We start from the raw sequence: 21132 nt of genomic DNA, 5'->3' as shown, positions 1-21132 counted from the left end.
TCTAAGAAGTACCCAGAAGCAGACTGCTCCAAAACAGGGCTATTACAAGAAGAGGATGAGGAAGTTAGGGAGCTCAGTGTGCTTATGACACATTGGGCCATTGAGGAAGAGATGCAACATACAAATGGGTTTGTGAATGAGAGATGAACTTATCATGGACATTATCCAATACCTTGCACAGTCTTTCCAGGCCTGAAGGTCTACTATGACAGAAGAAGCCTGAACCCATGGACTAATTTTACTCAGTGGACATTTTAGAGGGATGACCCATAGACTAAGGGAATGATATCTGTGTATATGTATCAAAAGACAGGGAAGGACACATTGGGAAGAGTGGAACCTGGGCATAACATAAATGATACAGAATAAAGGGTGGATATTGCTCTGGTTTTACTGGGGACAGAGTTAATTTTTGCCCTAGTTATAGTACTGAGTGACAGAATGAGGATAAGAATAATGTTGATAACACAGATGTTTTAGATTTTACTGAGTGGTGTTTACACTAACTCAAGGAATTTTCAGGTCCTCCCACTGCCACACCAGTGAGGAATCTGGGGCACAAGAAGTTGGAGGGGACACAGGGTGAGGCTGGTGGTGGAAAGTGAGCCCACAGCTGTTTAGCTACCTTCCAGATCAAACCACAACAAGGACAAGGGCAATGAAAAATGTATTATATGGGAAAAGCATTTTAATTTGTTTTGATACAGTTTTAATACAGTTCAGATGCTATACTGAGTCAGGATTTGATGCTGCTGCAGCAGCTGCATTTTTTAGTAAGGAGTAGATGGATACAGGTTGTAAAATGTAGACTGCATATCACATGAAACATGCTTGCAGGCTGCACATACACTGGGCCAGGAGGCAAAATTCTAGGTCTAATTGTCATCCCTGTAGCCATAGCACAGGACAGCCTCTTATTTTAAAGGAGCAACAATAGGGAGACATTGTAATGTGCTACATCAGCACTATCCTTGAGTAGCTAAATAACAACATACACCATCAGCAGCCACACCCACGCAAAAAAAGCTAATCGTAATTGATACACTGGGTGTAGAAATACTGAGGATGCAACTACATTGCAGCTGACCTTCCACCTTAACCTTTAGAGTTTATTTTCAACTTTATTGTTTTATTGGTTCCATCATCAATAACAGCACCAGCAGCAGAAAAAACTCCAAAGACAATTTTGTGCAGACCCTGACGAAAAGTATCAAGCTCCCATGTTAGAAGTGAACCAGAGGAGGATACTCATCTGGACAGCCCTGCACACTTCTCCTCTAGGTTGGTCACTGGGAAGCGTTTTCCATTCTCCGTCTCTTTCCAACACTGCCTGCCTCACCCCTACTTCCTAGCACCTACACTTCCCTTTCTCTTTCTCAATCTCACACTTTTTCTTTCTTTCTTTCTTTGCTTGTTTGCTTGCTTGCTTTTCTTCTCCAAGCTTCACCATTAGAGTTAATGTATTTCATTGATCATGGATCCCTCTTAATAGCTGTATCCCTACAGTTGCAACATTAGGTTCAGTCCGTCACAGGACAGGTTTTTGAAAATCTCTTTTAATACAAAATAATATGTCATATTAAATTATCTTGAAAGGTGACAACCTCTAGAAAACAGTGTCAGAGAGAAAAACATCAATGAAATTACTGAAAAAATATTTTGCATATAACTATTGGCATGGAAACGACAAAGAAAAACAGCTGCCTAGAGCTGGTGAACTGGTTTGGGCCTTTTTTTTTTTTTTTTTTTTTTTAAGATGTAAATATTTGCAGAAAAGAAAAGAAGGAAAAGTTTCCTGGTATGACATGCTACTGCATGAATCATTCTGAGCATACTGTAAATACTAGCCATTTTATCAGCCATTTAATTTGCCAGCAATTTACAGGAGCTCTAATTCAAAATCTCTCAAGCTGGAAAAAAACCTGGAACATAGCCAATGGATTGTACCACACAAAAAAGATCATATGCTCATAATTTGGATTCCAGTGTAGTCAGATTTACACTGGGAAAGGGTTGGTTACAAATAGTAATAGAGTGAAGAAAGCCTTTTCTAAACATTTTCAATGAAAGTGATTGAAAACATTAAAATAGATTGTGCAAGGTAGGGTTTTCAGATTTTGGAGAGCTCAGCTCAAAAAAAATTTGCTCTTGTTTAGAGTATGGGGTTTCTGTTCTAAAGTCCAGAATATATATTGACATTCGTATGAGAAGTTCTTGTTTTTTTCTTCACGTTGAGGTCTTTCTTCCCTAAAGGTATTAAAAAAGAAAACTGAATATATTTAGCAGTAATATATTTTCTAACTGACAGAAATTGACATGGTAATCTATCAATGTGCTTTTTTTTTTTTTTTTTCTGGGAAACTGTTGGGTTTTTTTAATATTCTAAGAACATTATAACATGAGCATTTAACTTCCAACTTAATCTTCCTTCACATCCTGTTAACATGGCAAGCCAAAGACATATATAGTACTAAACCAAACCCTACTGTAGCCTATCTTTCACTTCCAGTACTTCCAAACTGTCATTAAATAATTCTGTTCTATGTGCAGTGAAGACCTCTACTACTGAAAAGAGCAAGGACTTATTTTAACCTTCATGTGTTTCTGCTTACAACAGAAGATTTATGACATAGTAATGTCTCTACTGACCACTGCTGAAAAATCCACAATTTTCTGGAAGTTTGTTCTTAAAAGCATACACACTAAAGTGAAAAGTGGTGTGTATAAATGAAGACTATTTATGCTTCAATGCTAAATTACTATTTTTTAACATTTTTCTAAGTCTAGAGTTCTTACATCAAATGTTACTGTAAATGTTTTTTTACTCATTCAGGGTTATATTATTTTTGGTGTTTCTTGGAATAAGAGAAAGATGATGCCTCTTGAACTGGTGATGGCAAAAGATGTTCTCCCTTCACTTGCTCGGGGACACACAGGACCACAGTTCAGCAAAAGGACTCCACTGGACAGTAATATATAGAAGCCATACAAGGACTGGCTGAGGTTACTTGTTCTTTCTAGTCTGGAGAAGAGGAGACTGTGGAGACACCTCATTGCAGTTACAACTTCCTCACAAGGGGAAGATGAGGGACAGGCACTAGTCTCTTCACCGTGATAGGACCACTTACAGCACCAAAGGGAATAGCCTGAAGTTGTGTCAGAGGAGGTTTAGGCTGGATATCAGGAAAAGGTTCTTCACCCAAAGGGTGGTTGGGCATCGGATGAGGCTCCTCAGGGAAATGGTCACAGCACCAGCCTGACAGAGCTCATGAAGCATTTGGACAATGCTCTCAGGCACGTGATGTGACTCTTGGGATGTCCTGAGCAGAGCCAGGAGCTGGACTGAATAATCCTTGTGGGTCCCTTCCAACTCAGGATAGTTTATAATTCTAGCACCCTGGGGTGCTATAAGCCATGCACATTAGCTGCAAACAGAGAAAAATATAGAAGCTGTCAGGATATCTTCTTGGACTACAGTAGTTTGTCTTTATTGTATGCAAGCCTTTTGTGGAGCCTCCATCCTTGAAGACACTCAAAACCCAACTGAACAAGGTCCTGACCAAGCAGTTCTGTTTGCCCCTACTTCAAGCATGGAGGCATGGAGGCAACAGACACACAGAGATCTGTTCCAACCTCAACTATACTGTTGGATTCTGTGAAATCAATATTATGAAAATATGGGGTTTATATTGAGTAATTAATTACTCTGACTTTTCTGTATCTCCTATTTTGAAACAATTGTATTTTCTCTTTGAATGTAGAATAAAACCAGATATGTAGAAGAGATGTGGCTGAATGAGACTAAAGATGGTTACATTTTAACCAAATTTTGCTGATAGATTCCTGTAACTTTTGTCACAATACTTCAGAACAAGAGTGTTTGTACAGATAATAGTTTTAATTTATACTTTTCAAATATTGCCGAGTCTTTCCACTATTCCTCATTGATGGGCTGGTATAGTAGCATGTAAAAGTTGTCTTGAGGTGTGCTGTACGTTTAAGGTGTATCTACATGCAAGGTGACTATGTATTGCCATAGATTCTTTTCTTTCACACCATCCACCAGGAACAGTGACATAAAACACATACTGTAGATTTGTTGATATCATGAACATATTTGGAGGAGTTCTCTTTTCCCCTGTCAGAAGCAGACATTCATATCTGTGTGACTACAGTTTTCGCCCGTGTCCATTTGTCTTCTCAGATACTGTGTAATATAGTCTTTACAGGTAATGATTATAAATGAACTGAAAGGGCAGTGAATGGAACAAATGTTTTAGTCATCTAAATGTTGACTCTCTGTGCATTTTAATCTCTGCACCTAGTTGTTCTCAAAATCTCTTTGCTATGAAAACTATGTCCTTGTATTTTTTTCTCCACTCTCCAGCATTGGAAAGGGGAAATAATTGTCATTTCTATAATACCACTAAAAAAACAAAACAAACAAACAAAAAAAGAACAAAAAAAACCCACCAAAAAAACCCCAAAACAAAACAACAAAAAAAACCTCTTCAGGTCTGCAATTAGACACAATAAAGTATAATTGCAAAATCTTTCACATGACTAAATATTAGGTCTGTATGAAGCAATTTTGTTGCCTTTCCTGTGTTGCACAATTACAGAGAGCAGAGAAAAAATAAACAGTGTTGGAGATTACTTAGTTCCTGCTACCAATTTTTTAAGGGACTGAGGCATATGTATTTGTGTTCTCCGTCTGTCCTCTCCAGACATTTTTCAATCTTCTGGATAATTTTGACTAAGTTTGGCAAGGGTGTGGAAAGAGGAAGCCTAGTTGAAAAAACAACACATTTTTTCAAGTTCTGTGAACATCAGCAGCTGAAGAGCAGACAGACTGAAAAACATTGCTAAATGAAATTCTGCAGCCTGGTCTCATCAGTTATCCTTCCAGCTTGGCTAAGGACCTAGTTATTAGCCTGTATGTACTGTATGTCCAGCTGTCAGGTGTAAATGGCAACCAACAAGGGATCTGAACTCTGGAGTTTTTTACAGAAACAAAGAGATTAGATGGTTTACCCTACTTGATTATCTGGCACAATCATTCCCTCATGTCACATTCCTAGCTCTCAACCTGTGTCCTCTGCAGGTAGGGCTCTGCTGGTGGTCTGACATGGTTGGGCAGGAAATCATGTTGATTCCTGCTGTGCCACTTTCTGCAGGAGACAGCTGCATTAGGCATTAGTGGTCAAAGTCCCTGGGCATCCTATAGCATTCATCTCCATACAGTTCTCATGCAGTGGACTCCAAAGGCCATCTGGAATCAAGGAAAAACTATTTGAATGTGCTCAACTGCTTTATTCTTTCTCTAGTTCTAAAAAGACATGGTAACAAAATTTTGGATCATAAAATGTCATGTTAACTTTAAAAATTCATTAGAGTCTTTATTAGAGAATGAATTTTTGGTGCATTGCAACACATTGTAAATTTTAATTCTGCTTTAAGTTGCCGAAAATTACTTATTTTAAGGAGAACAGTACTTTCTCACTACTATATGCTGCAGAAGCTAACAGCTTCTGCAGAACAGATTACAGATTTGAGGACTCAAAAAAGGAGGAATGCCTTCAAAGTGTTGAACTCAAGGACAGTTTCTTTGTTTTCTTTCTGTTTGTATTCTAATTGGTAATGAGAACATCACCGGCAATAGAAAGTAGCACTGTATCCTTAAAAAGGAGAAAGATCCAAGTAAAGACGGTGGAACATGAGAGAGGATAAAGATCAGCAGAATAAGTCATCTGAAACATTTCAAAGATTGATTACTTTCTTCATACTCCAGACCCCCCATTTCTTTCCCAATAATTTTTGTACATCTCATAAAAGAAAATTTCAGGTGTCATATCTGCAAATGGAATGAACATTGATAGTGTTTTCTAGAGTTTAGTGTTCATTTTATTTATCATTACTCTCTGTAGGCAGAAGGAGCACATAAAAACTTGAGCATACTGGCTCTGGCGGCAATGGTAATCCAGTTACCTCATAGCAGAGTTCCAAGGATCCTTACTGTGGGCTGTATTCTATGTCAGCATGGAGGTCATCAGTAGCAGAAACCTGTACTTTGGACCCCTGGCTTTATTGTATGAAATAGAAGAAGCAGAATGAAGGAAAATGGAAGCCACTCATTCACTACTTATGACACTGCCAGGAGAAGAAGAAAATGATACGCTGAGTGAACATACGTACATATGTCATACATCTCAAAAAAAAAAAAAAAAAAAAAAAAAAAAATCAGATTTGTGAAGCGTAACCTAAATTTAAAGGTGGAAGGTACTTTTTAAACCCCCTTTACTATTCCTGAAGCAGAGAATGTGATTTCAAGGTACAGGAATCCAGGTCTTCACAGAAAGAAACTATCAATTTTATTTATCTTTCCAAATATTCTGCCCTGCTGCTACAGAAACCATCCTTCTTGTCTCATTCTACACCCTGTTGCAGGCAGCTCTGACCTGTTGGAAAACAAACATTCAGTGCCCTGATATGAATATTATAATTCTGCCAGCCTAAACGATTCTTTGAGGGTGGTAATGTCTTCTTTTACAAAAATGGTATAGTTCTCTAGCATAGAAGACAACTAGAAGGCCTTTAGATTTAAGAACTTTAGACTAAAATATTGTTTTTATATATATTTTGCACATTTTTTGAGAGTTATATATAAATCTCTAAAAATGCACATATAAACTCTTGTTAAGTGTAGAAAATGACCAACAGCAACACAGCAAACTGGCGTTTGCTTAGCTATTCATCATCTCTAATCTATATAATATTTGTAACTTCTTTGTAGTTTAATAACACTGATTTCAGATTGAAAGCAAATGTAAAGACAAAGTATCTGGTTAGGGTATATGATAAAAACTTATACCCAAATCAAGGTTTAGGAAGAGACTGATTATTCATTGTCATTGAGTGTCTGTAAAAATCGTGAGTGCTTTCATGGTCGGGCTGAAATACTCTCCTTATTTTAGATCCCAGAATGTGACCTCCATGACCTGCTAATGCTCCATCACCCAAAAATCACAGCAGAGGTGAAGGACACTGGCCACATCTGACAGTTGCCTCTTTTCCTTCCTATCTTGCATTTCTTCCGTCATGGTATATCTTTAGGCACTTGACATTTGCACTGTTCTGTACCCACCTAAGATACTGTGGATAATACTATAATGACAAAATTTCTTGGTCTTTTTGTGATAACATGAAGGCAGAGGCACTCACTTAGTGTAATATTCTTTGAGAAGATCATGCATATCCACACTTGCAACTATTTTTTATTTTTAAAAATATATAAATCTCTATCATGCCATTTAACAAAAAATGTATATCCAATTCAGATGTAGAGAGAGAAATGGTAAGAATATTTATCAACGCTATTTACTCTGAAAAAAAAATTATTTTCTGATATGCGAGTAATGCCTGCCATTAATACTGAATATATAAAACTAAACACTATTGTTACAAGTTTTGCAACATGTTTCCTTCTGCTCCAGCAGGTCTATCCTGGTTACATTGGGAGTAGATGGGAGTGTTACCTCTAATTTAAGGCAGGAATTGTACATTGCATTTATTCAACAGTGCACTCGTGTGGCAAGACTCAGGAAGTACATAGATAGTGTATCACAGAATTCCTTTAATACAATGTATTTTTCTCATTACATAAGAAAATACAAAAAAGTTCCTATAGCTCGATGCAATGATGTTTCCCAGTATGATCCTCTTTTGAAAATAGTTTTAATCTATTTTTATTGCACACCTAGAAAAAAATATCCTCTTTCAAATATTTTGGTGATACAAGTGAGAGCTGCCAATAAAGGATGTTATCTGGTTTTGTCACATCTGGGCCCTTCTTCACTGAAATTTAATTTCAGTGTAAACTTGATATCTTAATGTCTTTCATCACCATAAAATTTCAATTTTTGACAGGGGATCTGAATATAGCTGAGATGTTATCACACCAAAGTGTCTAAACACATTTTGTGGCTACTCAGTCAATGAACTGTATGCAGAATTATGACTAAAAGTTCTTATCTTCTCAAAGCAAATTCACATATATAGCAAGAAACAGAACTTTTATTAAGCTACCAGGTATGGTTGCAGAGAGCATAAATGAGCCAGGAAGTGAGTGTTGCGGGCCAGTCATCCAACAGGCACAAAACATCTAAAAGAGCTGCCAGTCTCATCTAGTTTTATTTAATTTTTTCCTAGAAATTCACACTGTTACTTGAATGGTTGTTTTCTTCAGTTATGTGACTTATTAAAGAAATATGGGTATCGATCTAGTATCGATACCCGACTGTGACGGACAAAACCTCTCTAACAGTTTAAAGTTAGAAAGTGTATGTTTATTATGGCCGGGCAGCACGCGGGATATTTCCCTAATTTGCACTGCGAAATTCACAGATAATTACAAAGCCTTTTATTTACAAAAGTGTTGAATACCCAAAATACAAATGCATATTCATACCCCTGTCACCTCCCATTCCTTGCTTCATATGCTAATTGGCAAAAAGGCTATTAAGCATGCGTACTTTGTTTCCTAAAATGAGTTGAGGGTCTATTCTGGGGAGGGGTCACCCAAAATGAGGAAGTAAGATGAGTCTTCCTTGTCCTGATCTTTCTACCTTTTCAGTGCATTTGTGACAAATGAATCCTTGGTAGAACTTACAGTTTCCTGTGTTCAATGGGTCCTTTAAGCAGGAAATCTGCAGATATCTTATGTCCTATTTACCACATTTTGGTTTTCGTTACAAGCACAGCTACATACACATAAAGCTGACAAGCAATGAGTTACTGAATCTGGGATATCTTACCTAAGATCTGGCTTCTGCTAACTGTGAACAAAGCTTACCTATCTACTTCAGCTATTTCAGCAACTTATTATCTTAACTTTCCTAAAAATCCCTAATTCTTCAAATTTGATGTCTCATATGTTTTCCCTACAGTTGATTTAATCTCCATGCATGCTGCTGGAATCCCTCCACCATTCCTGTTCCTCTGATGATGACCGTCCACCTTCAGCTGGAGTGGGACTTCGGCAAGATGAACACTATTCCTGATATCAGTTATTTAAGAAAACATAACACAGCTTTCCCTCTGTTTTGCAACAGGAGATACTGGTCCTTATGGTCCCAGTACAAGAAAGGCATTCAGATGCTGCAAAGTATCATTTAAAATGCAATTTCTTAGAGCTAACATCATAAGGGAAACTGTTATCCTACAGCATTTCAGATCCCACAAACCACAAGCAGTGCAGCACCAAATGGGTCTGTAACAAGGGTGCATCACGACATTGCGTGGTTCTGTGGAAGGACTATCCTATTGTGGTCATTCAAAAGAGAACAACTTTATGCATAATTTCTTCTGTCAGAGAGGATGTTTGCATAAGGACTTCTGGCTGCAGTTTGAGATAGAGGCAAGGTCACAGAGATGCCAGTACACAGTGGGAGCTGCCCACAGGTGCTCTAACAGTGCACTGCCTAAATTAATCCTGTGGCCATGTGATACGCACAGCACAACGCAGACCTGAAGGCCATCCTGTATGTAGCTATACTTGGGTTAACTATTGCATGGATCACTACAGTCTCAATGCACAATGATCCTTCCAAGCATATTCACCTTCCTGCAGTGTGGAGGCATTTATTCCCATTAAGATAATCCCATTGCGAGCAAGGTTATTGAGGGTTAAGTCTCCTGCAGAATTTCCCCCCCCCCCCCAAGTTGCTAGGAGACTAAATGCTGAGTACTTAACCTGGACAAAAAGAAGCTGATCACTTAGTTTGGGGGAGGGAAAAAAAGCTCCGGGAGAGAGAGCTGAGGGTGGGGGTCGGGCGTCTCTCGTTTTCCGGGGAGCGGAGATCAGGGGCTGCTGGCTGCTGGAGTCGACGGTTAACGAAGGAGTCTGGTCCTGGGAATTCTACCATCTGTTGGAGTATCCAGGAATTCGGAGTTTCTTCGCTGTCCTGCTGGATTTTGGGTCAGCCCAGGTCCAGCCGCTGCGGCTTCTCCGGCACTGCCACCTCTGCCTGCCGAGGACACCCCCTGCCTGCGGAGGACAGTCCACCGCGCCCGGCTTCCAGCCATCAGCGCCGGAGCTTCCACCGTGTGCCCTCGGGGTTCTTGGTTCTGTTCTACTATTGTTACAATTGCTGTTGTTTTTTGTGTCTGTCCTGTTATATTTACTAGTAAAAGACTGTTATTCCTTTCCCCCATAGCTCTGACTGAAAAGTTTTGGGTTTTTTTAATCTTCCAAAATATAATAACACGGAAGGAAGAATTCGAATTCCTCACTTCCTAGAGAGACCTGCCTCTCCATAGCAGACACCTGTCTTTTCAAACCAAGACAGAATTTGGTGCCCAGCATGGGGCATTGAGAGAAAAAGGAATAACAGTTCTTAAGTGCCTACATTGTTGTGTACTGGATATCATGTGGTCTGGGTGGCATGTGGTGGTGACCCTATTTCTCCCATTTGCAGGCCCTTATCTAAACGTGGGCCCTGTAACTAAGGTTATTGTGGTTGTCGTCCAGTTTGCTATATGGGTTAACCAAGTGAGGAAATCGTGGATTTTTAATTTCCTCTGGAAGGCAGGCACATGGATTCAGGGCTATCATACATTAACTGTGTGTTTCTGGGGTTACTTTAACAACGGTACCTACTGTGAAGAAATGACACCGGGGGAAATTTTTCACAACCCTTCACCCAGCTCTTTGGGCCTACTCCACCAGTCTTTGAAGGGTTCAGATCTCTGAATGTTAATGACATCATACAGTGGCTGGTGTTGCTGGTATGCCTGTTCTGTTTAGCATTTAGAGATAAGGGGAGACTGACCTGGATAACCACCCTGATACCTACCCTAGGGAATAAGGATACTGCCCCACAGCCTGACCCTGTCCCACAGCCTGACCCTGCCCCACAGCCTGACCCCGTCCCACAGCCTGCCTCAGGAATAAACCACCCAGATTGGGTGAAGGAGATAGGTGAGATGCTGAGGGAGTACCTTTCCCCTGTAGTAGTCTCATTAGCCCCAGCTGCTGGGAAACCCTCCCCCTGCCCTGACAAAGGAGAGTCTGATGGTGCAGCAGCAGAACCCACGGATGTTACAACAGTCCAGGTTCCAGCTGAACCACAGGGGCAGCCACAGACAGCAGCAGTTGCCCCTGTGGAAACAAAGAAGTATAAGGTGAAATCAGAGCACCCAGGCAACAAGGATGAGAAAGGAGGGCCTTCACAACCCGCAGCAGAGTCAGAGGTTGAGATCATCACTGAGTCCCTGGCATATGAAAGTCTCCGTAATCTGCAAAAAGATCTTGCACGACAGGGACGTGAGGCTTATACAACCTGGTTACTTCGGGTCTGGGACCTTATAGGTACAGGCATCCAACTAGATAAGAGTGAGGCAAGGAATTTGGGACCCTTGACCCAGGACTCAGGTGTGAATCAGGTACTCGTAAGGGAGCCAGGGCCCCTTTCCCTTTGGGAGCGGCTTTTAATGAGTGTACGGGAGAGGTTTGTCCACAGAGACAGAATGCAGGAGCACCAGCATAGAATGCGCTGGAAGACCCTTGAGGAAGGGATCCAACAGCTGAGAGAAGTGGCAGTATTGGAGGAACTCTTTGGGAGGGGTGGACAGCATGATAATCACAGAATCACAGAATCACAGAATAATGAGGTTGGAAGAGACCTCTAAGATCATCAAGTCCAACTTATGCCTTAACACCTCAACTAGACTATAGCACTAAGTGCCATGTCCAGTCTTTTCTTAAACACATCCAGAGATGGTGACTCGACCACCTCCCTGGGAAGACAATTCCAGTGCTTTATTATTCTTTCAGTGAAGTTTTTTTTCCTAATATCTAACCTGTACCTTCCCTGATGTAGCTTGAGACTGTGTTCCCTTGTTCTGTCAGTTGCTGCCCAGTGGAAGAGACCGACCCCCACCTGTCTACAACCTCCCTTCAGGAAGTTGTAGAGAGTAATAAGGTCACCTCTAAGCCTCCTCTTCTCCAGACTAAATAACCCCAGCTCCTTCAAACGTTCCTCATAGGGCTTGTGTTCCAAGCCCCTCACCAGCCTCGTTGCCCTCCTCTGGACACGCTCAAGCATCTCAATATCCTTCCTAAACTGAGGGGCCCAGAACTGGACACAGTACTCAAGGTGTGGTCTCACCAGTGCTGAGTACAGGGGAAGAATGACCTCCCTACTCCTGCTGGTCACACAATTCCTAATGCAGGCCAGGATGCCATTGGCCTTCTTGGCCACCAAGGCACATTGCTGGCTCATATCCAACCGGCTGTCGACCAGCACCACCAGGTCCCTTTCCACCTGAACACTGTCCAGCCACACTGTCCCCAGCCTGTAACGCTGTAGGGGATTTTTGTGGCCAAAATGTAGAACTCGACACTTAGACTTATTAAACTTCATGCTGTTGGACTCCGCCCATTCAGCCAACCAATCTAGGTCTCTCTGCAGAGCCCTCCTCCCTTCCATTGGGTCAACACAAGCTCCCAGCTTAGTGTCGTCTGCAAATTTACTAATGAAGGACTCAATGCCCTCATCCATGTCGTCTATAAAAATATTAAATAGAACTGGTCCCAATACAGACCCCTGAGGGACACCACTGGTGACTGGTCGCCAGCTGGATGCTGCACCATTCACCATCACTCTCTGGGCCCGGCCATCCAGCCAGTTCCTAACCCAGCGAAGAGTGCTCCTGTCCAAGCCACGGGCTGCCAGCTTATCTAGGACCCCGACAAAGTCAGGTGCACAGGGCAAATGCTGTGGAATCTGCCAACTCTAGGACCATCTCAATACGCCACATTCATTGCAAAAATTCATCCTGATAACAACCAAGAGACAGTGGGTTCTGTAGCCAACAAGCTTAGAAATTATGAGAGTATCATCAGTGGCCCAATGCAGGCTCAGGTCTCTGCAGTGGCTAAGGAACTCAGGGAGAAGATGGAGGAGGTGACAGAGGAAATAAGTATAGTGAGACCCGCTGCATACCTCAAGGGGACCTTGTTTTTCAGTGAACACTGTGACTGTGTCTGTATTTATATTCACATGCATATATATGTATATCATTTAAAGGTTTAAATTCAATATAATATGTTGGTGTGGGAAAAATTCGGGGTGGATAATGTTGAGGGTTAAGTCTCCTGTAGAATTTCCCCCCCCCCCCCCAAGTTGCCAGGAGACTAAATGCTGAGTACTTAACCTGGACAAAAAGAAGCTGATCACTTAGTTTGGGGGAGGGAAAAAAAGCTCCGGGAGAGAGAGCTGAGGGTGGGGGTCGGGCGTCTCTCGTTTTCCGGGGAGCGGAGATCAGGGGCTGCTGGCTGCTGGAGTCGACGGTTAACGAATGAGTCTGGTCCTGGGAATTCTACCATCTGTTGGAGTATCCAGGAATTCGGAGTTTCTTCGCTGTCCTGCTGGATTTTGGGTGAGCCCGGGTCTCGCCGCTGCGGCGTCTCCGGCACTGCCACCTCTGCCTGCCGAGGACACCCCCTGCCTGCGGAGGACAGTCCACCGCGCCCGGCTTCCAGCCATCAGCGCCGGAGCTTCCACCGTGTGCCCTCGGGGTTCTTGGTTCTGTTCTACTATTGTTATAATTGCTGTTGTTTTTTGTGTCTGTCCTGTTATATTTACTAGTAAAAGACTGTTATTCCTTTTCCCCATAGCTCTGACTGAAAAGTTTTGTTTTTTTTAATCTTCCAAATTATAATAACACGGAAGGAAGGATTCGAATTCCTCACGTCCTAGAGAGGCCTGCCTCTCCATAGCAGACACCTGTGTTTTCAAACCAAGACAAAGGTCTCTGGAGTGACCTCTGAAGAACAAGAATGCCCCTACAGAAGTACAGGTTGGGGTTTTTTTCCCGCTCCCTTACATTCATTCTCTCTACCCCACACCCTCTGAGCAGGGTCCCCTCAGCTTTTCATATAGTTAGGAATGTTAGGAGGACAAAACCAACACCACACACAGAGGTGTATCTCCAGGTGCTTTGCAGTGCTGTGGAGGCAATTACAACTGTCTGGTGCCCGGGTAATGTCCCTTAGGATACCGTACAGGAGTGAGCAAGACCGAAGGGAACGTGAGGACAAACGTGAAAGGACAACAAGGGCACCCCAGGCCAGGACAGCGTCGTTAGTAGCAGCCTTCCTTAACAAGGCATCAACTCCTAAGGCAAGCCGGGCAGAACCGAGTGTAGAACTGAGTGCTTTTGTGAGCTGCTGCGTCGCTTCGGCGGCTGAACACTTGTGGCGGCACACCTCCGGCATGAGACGGCAGACCCGTTCCGTGGCCGAAATCTCTCAGGCGCAGCAGCATAGCATCAGAACTCTGCGGGGCGGCTGTGCGCTGCCGTGGCCGCCCGCGCCGCGCGAGGGCAGCAAGAGCGGCCGGGCCCGCCCGTGAGGGGCTCGCTGCCCCGCCCACCAGCGACCGCCGCTGAGTCGCCCTTGCCTTCTCCAACTGGGCGCCCTCTGATGACATCACATGCAACCGGCGGCCGACGCCGCAGTGGGCGCACGGCCGCTTGCCGGGCGCGCGCATGCGCGCTGGGGTGAGCGGCTCAGAGGTCGGGGAGCCGCGCCCCCTCCCTCCCGCCCGCTCGCGCTGCCGCTCGTCGGGAGCGCGCGCGCGGCGCGGAGGGAGGTGCCGGCCGGCCCGGCGGGAAGGGCGCACGCAGGGGGCGGGATGCGCCGGTGCCGGCGGCGGCGTGAGGGGGAGAAGGGGGCGGGCCCTGAGGGCGAGGGCGCGGTCCCCGGGCGGGCGGGGCCGCGCGCCAGCCCAGTCGATGCCTCACCCCGGGCAGCCGCGTCCCGCCCCCCGGCCCGGCGGGGCGCTGAGCGGTGTTTGTGTGTGCAGGTGAGCTCGGTGCGGATGCGGCGGCCGGGCGAGGCGCAGCGCCGCAGTCCCCGGCAGATGCCGGAGAATGGGCCCGGCGCGAGAGACATGGAGTCCGTCGAAGACCTGTCGGCGGATCGGCCTTCGGCCCTTCGGAGTGGGATGGAGGAGCCTGAGAAGGAGGTAGATGATGAGGGAGGGAAGGCTGCCTGGCAGCAGAGCCTGAATCCCGAGCTGCAGCAGGCGTACCGCATCCTGCGCGAATTCCTGCTGGAGAAGTACCGGCCTCTGACGGCGCCGTTCCTGAAGCCCCTCGCGGATCAGGCATCTTTCGGGGAAGAAGGCGCCGGCTCCCTCTCTGGCCGTAAGAGCAGCCAGTCCTTGCAGCAATTGCCAGCTGGAATATGGCTGTTGAAAATGGAAGAGAAATTTTCAAGTGGGCAGTACACGGGGATAGCAGATTTCGTGTGTGACTTCCGGCTCATGCTGGAGACTTGCTATCGGCTGCACGGTGTGGATCACTGGCTCTCCAAACAGGCCCAGAAGCTGGAGATGATGCTGGAACAGAAGTTGGCGCTGCTATCCCGGTAGGTGTACAACACGATAGGGGCCGTGCCGCGTGTTCTTTACATAAAGTAGAACGGGAGGGTGTGTTTCTTTACGTAAAAATTCCTCAAACAAGCATCAAACAAAACCCCACTACCGAAATAACATTGGAACTTTCAATACTTTCATGAAGATTAACGTTTCCTACTGGGAACTATTCATATCTTAATTCAAAACGCTTTGGAAATTCCAAAACTCATAATGCCAAATAGAGCACAGCGTTTCCTGGCTAAGATTTTCCTTCTGAAAGAAGCCTTTTGAGAACATGAAGGGACACTTGTTTACACAAGATGTCAAATGCTTCTTTCTTTATTTTATTCTGTTTATTTTATTCTGTTTTAAACTGCCTAAGTTATATATTAATACTTGGCTCTTAGAAATTGTTATTTTTACAATCTGTGAAATTTTTACCGCCCTTAAAATACATAGGAATAAAATATTAAGCCAAGGTTACCTGCTTTGAAATAGTTTATTTTTTGATAACCATAAAATGAGAGGCAATGCTTGCCGTACTATAGTCTTTAATGGTAAAATGGAAATTGCGGTAAGTTGAAATGTTCCTTGGCAGGAACTTTCCTATCAGCCAAAGCAGCTGAAACATAGAAGGCTCTCGAGCTATATAGTAGAAAACCCAGATTAAATCACAACTGAAGTACAGGCTTTCTCATGGGTTTGTCATAGGCATAGTTCAGTCATTATGAGAAAATCATGGTGGCTTCTTACAGTGAAAAGCCCGCCGGTCTTCTGAATGATATAGTATTCTGCATGTAAAAACCAAGAGGTGTTTTTGGTGAAGGATGAAAGCGAAAAAGGAACAGTGTTGGAAAATACATAAAGTTATATGCATCCATCAGTTCTAAGTTTGCTAGTGACACACAGCATGAACTGCAAGCTGGTAAGAACGTTGCTCATGTACGAAAAACGTTTCAGGAGAGTGGTGAAGAAGTCACCTGAAAGCAGAATGAATGTATTCAGTGCTGCTGTAGCAACAGTGTATTTGAAACTTTTCTGTGTAACAGCAGTTTTGGGACAATCGGGTAGTAGAAGGAGAGGAGCTGAACGTCGTGGGGCATGAATGTTCGTAGTTTGCTTAAGTAACACTTGATTAAAAAAACAGAACAAAAACCAACACCCCAAAACAAAAACAAACAAACAAACAAAAACCAACAACAACACAAAATCCCTGGCTTAATAGTTACTGCTGGCAGATGAATAAGCAAATGCAACTTGGAAGATTTTGTGTTTTCAAATAACAATATAGGTATTTACTAAAAAATAATTTCAGTTGCTCTTGTCATTCCATGCACAGTCTTTTTCAGATAAACATTAGGAAATATGAACTGTCTAAAGATAATTCTGCCTTAGTATATAGTCAATTTGTCTTGTATTAACTCTTCAGAGATTTGTAAAGATTTTTTCATTATGTCTGTGTGCACTAACTTAGTAGAAGTTTCTAGGAACTTAGTATAGTATAAAGGATTATGGAGCTTAGAAGTCTCAAAGTTCTTTTACAATTTTTAATTACACAAATTTGTTTGAAGTGTTTAACATAATGTAATTTATAAAATGAAACTGAAGAGCTACTTCTTGGAACAATTGTTCTTACGTCATTACAGAACAGTGTTTAGGTCAATGATCCCCTTCAAGGGAATCAATCAGTGCTGGTTGTATAATTCCTGGATACTACAAGACAAAGAAAATTACCTTAGAATGGAGGTTCCTTTTGAATGGAGGTTGGATTTTTCTCCTCTGTTCCTCGAATGTTTCACAGGTTGTGAAAAACTCATAGCATTTTTACTGGAGTGTTTTGAAACAATGCAAGAAGAAATGTAACTTTGCAAATAAATTTCTAGGGTTTTGTCTTTCAGTTTTTGTAGTTTTAAATAGGATGAAACCAGTGTTTAACACATGCTTCCCCAGCCTAAACCAACTAATGCACCTTCGCCCCACCACCCAGCCCCCTATTTTTAGTTATCTGCTAAAAAGGATACTTTCTTGTCTTAGGTCTTGTGGAAGTTTTTTCTTTCCAAATGCCTAAGATTATGGATTATATCTTAATGGATTAAGATAAAGAATTCCGTCTCCAAATAATATTTGGTAACATGTAGTAAAGATACATTTTTTAACTGGTGTGAAAACATAGGTCATATTAGTGTGTTGGGTTTAAGTTTAAAATTTCATAAAGGAACTTTCAAAGTGAAAAGAAATGGCAGGTGAAAAAGATAACTGTTTTGGGTTTTTTTGGGTTTTTTCCTGAGTGAACATGCTCATTCCATACTTGGTAGGCTAGGCATTGAGGTGCCACTGGTATGGAAGTTTGTAGTTGTGAATTGGCTTGCTTTTTTCTTTTAGGCATTTAAGAGAGAAAACATCATTAGCTGTAACATCTAGAGGATGTTATGGGCAGGAGGATGAGAAAACAACAGCATGCATTTCTACAAGACGTCGTTCCATGCCTCGCAATTTAGTAGGTTTGTCAACAGGCATGTTTGAGTCCGTGATGGTTCAGGTTCTAAGACAAGAGGAGCAACTGAGAGCAAAAGAAGAAAAGAGGTAATAAGAAAAACTTTTTGTTTGTTTGTTTGTTTTAGTTTTAAATAGTTGTCTCTTCCTAGTTTTCTAAAGAGACTAGTTTCTCATGCCTTTTTAAAGTAAGTAAATGTTAATGGTGCTCTTGGTTTTAGGGTACATCCATAAAGCAAAGAATTAGTACCAGTTTCTTGAAAAATTGCTGAGGTCATTTAAGTTTTGAATTAAATTACAGCTGCTTTTATTTTAGTGTAGGAAAACTTCTAATATTAACTAAAAGCATCCACAGTAATTTCCTGCTAGTGCATTATGGTTTATCATATGTATCCTTGGACAGTTTTTCATGCAATAATTAGATTAAAAACTACTGAAATGCTTAACTATAGTCTAATTCCGTGTTCTTGTCACTCTTCTCTCACTAATAGGCAAAATCAAATTATCTCTGCCAGTGTCTCTGCTGTTACCTCACTGATGTGGCATTTCAGCTTGTCAGTTAGGTAACAGTTTTAGATTGTACATGTAAATAATTCCAAGATTTTGTGGTCTTCTTAAATTTAAGAGCTATATAATTCCAGGCAGTGTTTAATGTTAATATGTTTCACTTTGAGGAAAATGAAGCTTTTAAGTTTGTTTACTTTAACAAATTTAAACAGTAATTTGAGTGACTGTATCTAAATATGGGGCACAATGGTAAGACAGTATTTGGTTCAGGAAGCAATATTTTTCTAGCTTTTTTCAAAGTTCCCAGCTTTGTAGACTTTTTCCCATACGTAGCCAACTCACTTTTAATTTTGCAGGTAATCTTAATTTTCAGCAGATTTGAAGCTATATGGCTGACTTAACTGTTAGACAGTACTTTGTTCTGTAGAACATCTTCTTTCTTCTAATCCACTAACCTTCTAATCACATTTAGCCAAAAAAAAAAAAACAAAAAAAGATCATTAGGGTTATTGTTTCTTTGGTAAATTTCTCTTGATTTTTGCTCAGCTCTGTGATCTAGAACTCAGAACTTGAAAACAACATTATGAAGGACATTTTCGTTGGATTTTCATTAATTGGTAGAGTCTGTAGAACAGTTTACCAAACAATATAAAAATTACGCTTTCATACGCTTGTTTTAAGTGCATTGTTGCCAAGCTGTAGTAGTTAACTGTTAAATCCATGTATCTGGATATACTCAAAAGTCTCAGATCCTGGGCAGAAGATGGTTGATTCTACAGAATGTTCCATGATGACAGAAAAAGGCCATGACTAACTTGCCTCTTTACACCCTACATTTCTGAACTGCACCCTTATTAAGAAGCAGTAAAAGTCTGTTAGTAGATAGCTGGTTTAATATTTCTTTGACTCTATTGACCTCTCCAAGTAATGATGGTTCAGATAAATTCTCTTAGTTTTACTTCATAATCGCACCATGTTTTCAAAGTAATTTGGACCAATTGTTTCCCAGGTCACCAAAATTTTTCAAAAAGTACCTTTTCTTAGCACTTTTATGAAAAGGTCTTGGAAATTGGAACGTGTATGAAGTTAGTTGCACATTTCCAGTGAAGATCACACTTTACAGTATATGTAAATTTTTGAAGTGTTGCACATATAAATGCACATACTTTCACCATTATTTTTATTTGAAAATGTATTGCAACTTTCTAAACTTACTTTGGCTTATTGCTAAAGTATATATTATGTTATTAAGAAGAGAAAACGGTTATTCTGCTTTTTTGTTTTGTTTTGTTTTGTTTAGAAATCTAATTCACTGAGGCTGGCACAGAAGAGGTACTTTGTAAACAATGTGGAAGCTTGCAGCTTAGGGTATTTTAGTTGGAGAGCACAGCGCTGGCAAATCAGTTGTGTTTGGATAGGCAGCATCTGCTCTTCACCCAACTTTAAGATGAGTTATCAGGAACATAAAAAAAGGGCTTAGCTTCTGGCCATCTTGTGGGTGACACAGTGTGCTTGTAGTTGTAATTTATGCATGTAGCCATAAATTACCTTAGTTTAGAATGTCTGAGGGTTGCATGCTTTCAGTCCTAGAAAACTAATGCTGCAAATGCAAGGGCCTTTTTATAAAACTTAGCCGCATATCTAAAGACATTGCTGGTTGAAGTCCAAGTTCCTATACAATTATTTGCTGTAGATATTTAGATACTGTCATAATACACATCTTATGTCATAATACATCTTATGATGTGAAGTAAATAAAAATAAAATTAAATTTAAAATAGTCAAACATAAATAATCATGTCTATTGTATAGAAATAAAAATTAAGTACAAATTAAATCAGTAAATTGAAGCCTTAAAATACTTTTTGATTAATTCTTTCCCACAAAATCCTTGAAATGGATTTTGCAAACTTTTTTTCAACTGCATAGAAGAACATTCTGAAGTGGGATTTTTATCTTCTCTTCTGTAATTAACTTAAGGGAATCCTACTCCAAATCTCTTAGTTACTTTTGTTATATATGTAGCCTTTGTTGAGAGTTCTCTTTTTCTTGTAATTTATCCATTTCTTGCATGATCAGTTTCACTTCCCTTTCTGTAATGTTTTATAACTTTCCTCGAGTGACACATTCATAATGGCAGACTCAATGTCTAAAAACTTGACAAGGTATCGTTGCAAAGCTGATTTCACTATTTTGCAATTAACAGTTTTTGTACAGCAGCAAAAGCATTTCCCCCCACCAAACTGCATATATGACAACATCTGATTTACTTTTGTCAGTCTTGTTTGTAAGCATTCCTTTTGTTCAATTGTTGTAATTATCAGAATATCTTCTATCTGCCCATCTTCTTCAAATTATTAATTACATTTCTGTGAGTTTCTACTCAGCTGCTTGATTACATGCTAAGTAAGTAACAAATCAACTAATTTACATATTAGCTAACAATAAATAGTTGTGGAATTATTTTATAGTTGGAAATTATTGACTAATTAGTTAGATACTGAAATATAAAAGTAGATTCCTGTTGAAATTTTTAAAACCACCAGCGAATGGCAGATAGTTAACTTCTTGGTTTCAGTGGAAATTACGTGTCTGTATGGCTTTGATTTCTTGAAAATTGTGTAGGCAGTTCTGTGTCTTTCATCTCTGTAGACATGATTTTGGGATAAGTTTCAGACATGTTCTCTAAAGCATTTAAAGAATTGAATTC

General features: G+C 41.2%; 1 protein-coding gene across 3 annotated transcripts in view; it reads left to right on the top strand.

Annotated features, from left to right (window-relative positions):
* Positions 1–14570: 14570 nt before the first annotated feature.
* KIAA2026 (KIAA2026 ortholog) overlaps positions 14571–21132 on the top strand; it is a 50248-nt gene continuing 43686 nt past the window's right edge. Inside the window, exons 1-3 of one of the 3 annotated variants that reach the window (XM_040089365.2) lie at positions 14571–14577; positions 14868–15433; positions 17805–18005. In XM_040089365.2, the coding sequence (XP_039945299.1) occupies positions 14883–15433; positions 17805–18005 (752 nt within the window). In that variant the 5' untranslated portion in view covers positions 14571–14577; positions 14868–14882. Of the gene's footprint in view, positions 14578–14859; positions 15434–17804; positions 18006–21132 lie in introns of those variants that run through there. The other 2 variants (XM_040089364.2, XM_040089366.2) reach the window with 2 other exon arrangements.

The sequence above is a fragment of the Hirundo rustica genome, chromosome Z (assembly GCF_015227805.2).
Source record: "Hirundo rustica isolate bHirRus1 chromosome Z, bHirRus1.pri.v3, whole genome shotgun sequence".
Classification (NCBI taxonomy): domain Eukaryota; kingdom Metazoa; phylum Chordata; class Aves; order Passeriformes; family Hirundinidae; genus Hirundo; species Hirundo rustica.
Note: the sequence above shows the minus strand (reverse complement) of the source record. Positions and strands in the feature narration are given on the sequence as shown.